Source organism: Pithys albifrons, chromosome 5, assembly GCF_047495875.1.
Source record: "Pithys albifrons albifrons isolate INPA30051 chromosome 5, PitAlb_v1, whole genome shotgun sequence".
In the NCBI taxonomy this organism is placed as follows: Eukaryota; Metazoa; Chordata; class Aves; order Passeriformes; family Thamnophilidae; genus Pithys; species Pithys albifrons.
The window spans coordinates 45,240,867-45,246,866 of record NC_092462.1 but is presented as its reverse complement, the minus strand read 5'-3'; the positions used below and the strand labels follow the sequence as shown (position 1 = coordinate 45,246,866).

The following is a 6,000-nucleotide window of genomic DNA, read 5'->3' as shown; positions in this document are numbered from 1 at the left end:
GTGGCCCCGCAGCACTTTTCCACAGTACAATACTTGGAAATGTTATTTGCAAACGAGGCAGCGCTTTTCGTAAACAGGTGTTTTAAAGCATTTGCAGGGAGCCACCGCCATCCCGATTCCCGAGGCGGATAAGCCGGGGGATGCCGCTCGGGGCACTTCCCGGCCCCGCTCCCGGCCCTCCACGTCGGACCCCGAAGGGACACTGTGGGTTCAGGGGTGCCTCCTCCCCGCTGCCCGAGCCGGGCCGGGGCGCGGCGGCCGGTGGGAGGGGAGGGGCAGCCCCGCCGGAGGGAGGGGCCGGGGCGGGCGCCGGCGAGAGCGCGGCCGGGCCGGCCCCGGAGCAGTGGCGGGATGCGGTGCGGGAAGATGGCGGCACCGCCGCCGCCGGCAGCAGCCGGGGCGCCAGGAGCCTGGGGCGGCGTGCGGCGGCGCTGCCAGCGGGTGCTCTACTGGGTGCCCGTGCTCTTCATCTCCAGCATCCTCTGCTGGTCCTACTACGCCTATGTCACCCAGCTCTGCCTGCGTGAGTGCCGCCGACGCCGCGGGGACGGGGGTGGGCGCCGCCGCCGCCGCTGCCGGGGGAGCGCCGCCGGCTGGACGGGCACGGGCGGCGGCTGTGCCTGTGTCGGCGCCGGGGCCGCCCCGGCTCCCGCTGCTGCTGCTGCTGCCGCCGCCGCTGCCGCCACGCCCGCGGGCCGGGCCCGGGCCAGGGGCTGGGGCTGGGGCTGGGGCTGGGGCCGGGGATGGCAGCGGGCTGGGCTGGGCAGGGCTCGGCTGGGCTGGGCTGGGCAGGGCTGGGCTGGGCTGGGCTGGGCTGGGGTGGAGTTCCCCGGGCGAGGGTAATCCGCGCTGCCTGGGGCTCCCGGCGACCTGGCAGAGCGTGGTTCCCACTGCAGGCGAGGACAGTCGCACGGGGCTTTTCACGGGCGTGAGTTCCCCTCGGTTGAGTGGGCGGCGTGTGACCGGTCCCAGCACCGCCATGGGACGCGGGATCTGACAGTGCCGGAGCTGCGTTGGCCGTGCCTTCGGCGCGACCGAGTGTACAGAGACACAGAGACAGACGCACACACACACCCACACGCACACACAGGTGCGTGTCAGTGACAGTGGTCTGCTGGCGTGGAGGCAGGAACAGGTAACAGGAAAACGGCGAGTCTCCCCGTGCCACTCTTCGGGCATCTGGAAAATGCCCGGCTGTCACAACTTCTTGGTCCCTTCTTTGGCATCGACAGCCTACATTGCATTCGGGAGTCATCCTGACCGCGCACCTTGGCACCTGTTCCTCAGCGTCAGGCAAATCATTCATCAATACTGGAGACAGGGTGTGATATGAGTATTTGTGTACATTTGAGAAGATGAGCCAGGGGGATTTATTAAATAATCGGGTCACCAGGCTCCCTTGCTTTCTAGAGGGTTTTTTTTCTGATTTTGGTTTCTCTTACAGTGTACCTTGCAGAAAATAGTTGAATCTTTGATTTTTAGGGTCTAATGTGTGGCATGCTGATGCTTCAGTAACAGTGTTACAATAATGGCACAAAGGAATTCAAGTTAATTCCCAGCCTTCAGCTGTTCATGTTGCAAATCTCAGCAGTCTGGTACATAATTTTTGAATTTTATTTTTTTTATTGTATGCACCAAACTGGTAGGATTTTTGTCCTAGAGATGCTTGGCTGAGCAATTGAGGGACTAAGCAAAAAATAATTATCAGGCCTAGCACCTCTGTTTTGCAGGGATGTATGAAGACCTGGCATGGTTCCTATGTTGGAGATGGATTTTTTTGCATCTTTTGTTTTCCCTAACAACATTCAAATCTGTTAGTTTTAGGTCTCTTCAACTAGAGTTGCTGTACCCTCACAAGAGGAGGACTGCAGGGTCTCCCTCCAGCAAGAAGGCTGTGAGTTGGCTGCAGGGTTCTGGGCAAAGCTGGCTGAGTGAGCCTGGCCAGGGGAGCTTTTGGCTGACACAGTGAGGGAGATGATGTTTCAGGATAAACTGGCTCTGTAGTTAACATCTGTCCAAGGGTATGCTGCCCTGCAGTAGGTACAGTTGGCTTGTTTTGGGTGCTACTGTTTCAGTGACCTACTGTATTTTTCTTCTGCGTAATTCTGTATAACAGAGGAAGATTGGGTTTCAGCTTATCTGAAAGCAGGTACCTCTTAAGGAAATTACATTCTTGAAACTTGCTTCAAACTGAAAACTATGGTACCTTAATTCCTTGAGAACCCCTCAAAACAAAAGACCTGAGATGGGAGGGGAGGGAATCCTGAGGCTCTGCTAAAATATCTTTTCCTGGATTCCTTTCTATGGATACAGGTGGGGGTTTTATTTTTTTTTCTGTTTCCCCCACTACCACCCCTTCCCCGTTCTGTCTGGCTCACGAGTTTTTGAATTCAGCATAATAGTCATCCACAACTTCCGCAAATTCCATCTTTTATCTATATCTGGATGTTTTCCCTCTTTTTTTGGCATATTAAGATAAAATAAACTTATGTCTTGTCTTACTAATGAATATTTAGTGTAAACAACAGAAGGTATAACTAACAACTCTGGGAATGAAAGCCAACTGCAGGAATAGACTGTAAGCATTTCAGTGCTTTGAAGCCAGCCTGTCTGCTCAGTGCATTTTTTATTCCTGCAGCACTGAATGCTAAAGAGGACATATACAGCTGCTTTTTTTCTGCAGCTTGCTGTCATTGATGCTGACAATGTACAGGGAACAGTTAACCATTGTGCAGTAGGACTTAGCAAGGACTTTGCTCAAATAAGTGGTTTATTTGAGCTCTTAGTAATGAGAAAGTATCTTACATGTAGTATTTTGAATAAGAAGGTTTTTCGTAATTTTAATCTGAGCATTGTAGGAGGAACGTTTTTTTTTTTTAAAAAAGAAGTCTATTAAATTTGATTCCTTTCATCCCTAAAGCTGAGTAGTTACACTATTGAGTAGCATTTTGGAAACCAAAAAAAGGTTTTAGGAATAGAACAAGAAATTCACTGGTTTTAACAGTAGTATTACCATGTCTCTCTTTTCTTAGCTGATTCAGTTAAGTGCTCATGCTGCTTTAACCTTTAAGAAAAAGGAGAAGAGTGTTGAGCACTAGCAAATGTTTCTCTTCTTCCTGTGGGTTAAAGAATACTGGAATTAAATGTGTAAATTAACTGGTCTTAAAACACCTACTTAAAAAGTGCTTCTCTCTATTCCAGTACCGTTTTCTTAATGTTGTCAGTATTACCATCTCACAACCCCGGTCTGGCAATAGTAGCTGTTTTTTCATCTCAAATACCTTCCTTTGTGTTTCAAAGTAATGGGCCTTTAAGTATTCCTCCCCTTAAAAAAATTGAGTGTGTTTATGTGAACCTGAGGGATACAGATTTGTTGTTCTTCCTCTAAAAAAGGTGAGGAAATACTGGCAACATACAGTGAGTACACTGAGTTTTGATAACTAAAGCTACTGAAATTTTAACCTAGGGGACATGGAACAACAGTAACGTGAATTTCAAATGGAATTCTTTCCCCCAGCATCTTATCCATGTGTCTCTACTCAGAAAATACACATTGGATTCAGTCTTTTATGAAAACCCAAAAATGAAAATTCAGTGTTTATTAAAATCCTTGCATATGCAAGGAAAAAATTATTCTTACATCCTCCTTCTTAGATAGATCTCTAACTCATGTTAATAGAATAATAAGGGACTTGGAGGAGTTTTCCACTCCAGGCTTCAGGTAAGGCAGAACCAGTAGTTATTTGCAGTTTCTGGTAGTTGTTTGCCAGAAATGCTTTTTCCAAACTTGGATGCAGAGGTGCTTTTGGGTTTTTTTGTTTTCCTGCGGATTTGTGATTTGGACGTGCATATAAGAAGGAAGCTCTAAAAATTGACAGTGCTGTGACAGATGTTTTTAGTAAGAATATCAACCGAGCTGATGAAAGGGTTATCCTGTAAATAGAAAAGGGATGTGTATGTTCACTTTTGATCCATTTCGAAACATCACTGATTTTTAATTCTAAGGATAATGCTCTTGCTTAGGGAATCCATCAGAAAATGTAGCTTGAATTTGTAATTGTAAAGAAGGAAAATGGTTTTCCTGTGGAACAAATGAACACTAAGCACTTCCTGACTACTTCAGTGAAAGGAAAAGGAATATATATTGCCACCTGGTGAATGATTTGCCTGATTTAGAAAAAAAATAAGTGACTTCAGAACAGCTGAAGGTGGAGTACAACAAGATATTCACAGTACTGTCAGGAGACCTCATAAGCCACATCCTTGGTTTGGAAGCAGAGTATGTCACTGGTATCTGTCCACAGCAACCTCCAGAATAGAACAGAAAATGTGGAATGACATCTAGGTGCTAAAGGTGTTAATAATCATGAAAAGTTTTTGCTGGAGGATCAAGCTGATTAGTGCTGAGTTGAGGTTTTGGACTTTGTGTACCATCAGTGGAATGGAATTATAACAGGATAAAAAGCTGCTTAATTCATCACAGTTTAGAGGCAGAATTAATATGTGCCCTGTGGGCTTGGCGGAGTATCATCAGGGAATCCGAAGTGGCAGAAATATGGAGATAGACACTGATAAGAGGTAAAAAAAAAAAGGAAAAATAAGTCAGACCTCCAATTTGGTCAGCTTAACTTGAGCTCTTTGCTCAGTGTATTCTTCAGATGAATTAAAGGAGTTAAAGTACTTGCAACTTATATCGTGTAACCATCTATAGACATCTTACCTTTGGCTATAGAAATACAAGTACATTGTAACACTGCAGTTGGCTGTTGTTAAATACCAGTTAAACACCCTGTCTGTACGTTGGATGCTAAGGTAGAAAACGACTTTGGAATAAAAATGCAAACTTTCTTTGGCCATATTTTGCAAATACCACTTTTTGTTTTGTTTTCTTTTCCCTTTTTGCAGATCCCTGGTTACTTAGAGAAAAGTTTCAAAACTGGCAGCTGACTTAACATTGACTTCTGAATTATAGCCAGCAGTGCTCCTGTGCATTTCTCAAATTTCATTTGATTTCTTTCTCAGACTTTCAGAGGCAGCTGCCATTCTCCACTTCTGAAACAGAATTGAAGTCTGTGTTAAGCGTGGCTGGTTGTCGATTCGTGTAGTGCCCAGTGTATTATGTATAGGGTTTGTGCCTTGAAATTGAAACCATGGCTTGAATTTGAAAACATAGGGCCTATGGTGAAGATATAATTATTAGATAAGATTATGCTTTCAGTTTTAAAGATTTAACACTGCTTAATACATACTTTAAAGGATTTTCTTGTAAGGGTGAACTTTGTTTTTGCCAAAAAGAATCTGGCTCTACAGCTTTGCTGGAAGTAGTCTTCACTCCAGTCAATCCTTATGACATGGAAGGTAAATGGGAGGTTTGTAAAGAAGAAAGATTAAGTCAATTCTTAGTCTGTTCAAAAGCAGTGGGTTTGTGACCTTATCTACAAAGGTACCAAATGGCTTGCTGCTGGGGAGGTAGATGGTGATGCAGTTTGATAGGCACAGGGTTAAAATGAGTTTACTGAAACATTCACAAATACTGTCAAATCCAAATATATGAGTTACTGATAACTACTTATACTAACCTTAAATATCCCAGAAATATTTCTGTTACTTTTGTTCTGAAGCAAAGCACTGGTGGCATCTTGTCACTCTGAATCAGTGCAAATCACTCCTCTTTCTGGCAGAGAGGTTGGTTTTTATTGCAAGCAAGGATGTTTTTTCTAAAGGACTATTGCAAGCAACGACAGAACATTTGTCACAACTATAAAACACTTTTATGTGTGCGCAGAGCTGAGTTAAACTGTATCTATAGATGAGTGTTTTACAGCTTCAAATACGCTCTAAAGATAAAATACGTGCTTAGTTTTTGTGAATGAGATCCAAGATGTTAAACTTCATAAAAGTTTGAGAGGAACAGCTATTTATAGATGTGGCTACAGAGTCTCTGAACCAGATGTATTTTATTCCCATTCCAAAGTCTTAAATATTTAAAAAATGTACATA

General features: G+C 44.9%; 1 protein-coding gene across 1 annotated transcript in view; it reads left to right on the top strand.

Moving 5' to 3' along the window:
* The first annotated feature begins 335 nt into the window (after window positions 1-335).
* ZDHHC2 (zinc finger DHHC-type palmitoyltransferase 2) overlaps window positions 336-6,000 on the top strand; it is a 36,884-nt gene continuing 31,219 nt past the window's right edge. The window contains exon 1 of the mRNA XM_071556418.1: window positions 336-523. Within this exon, the coding sequence (XP_071412519.1) occupies window positions 352-523 (172 nt within the window). The 5' untranslated portion in view covers window positions 336-351. The remainder of the gene's footprint in view (window positions 524-6,000) is intronic.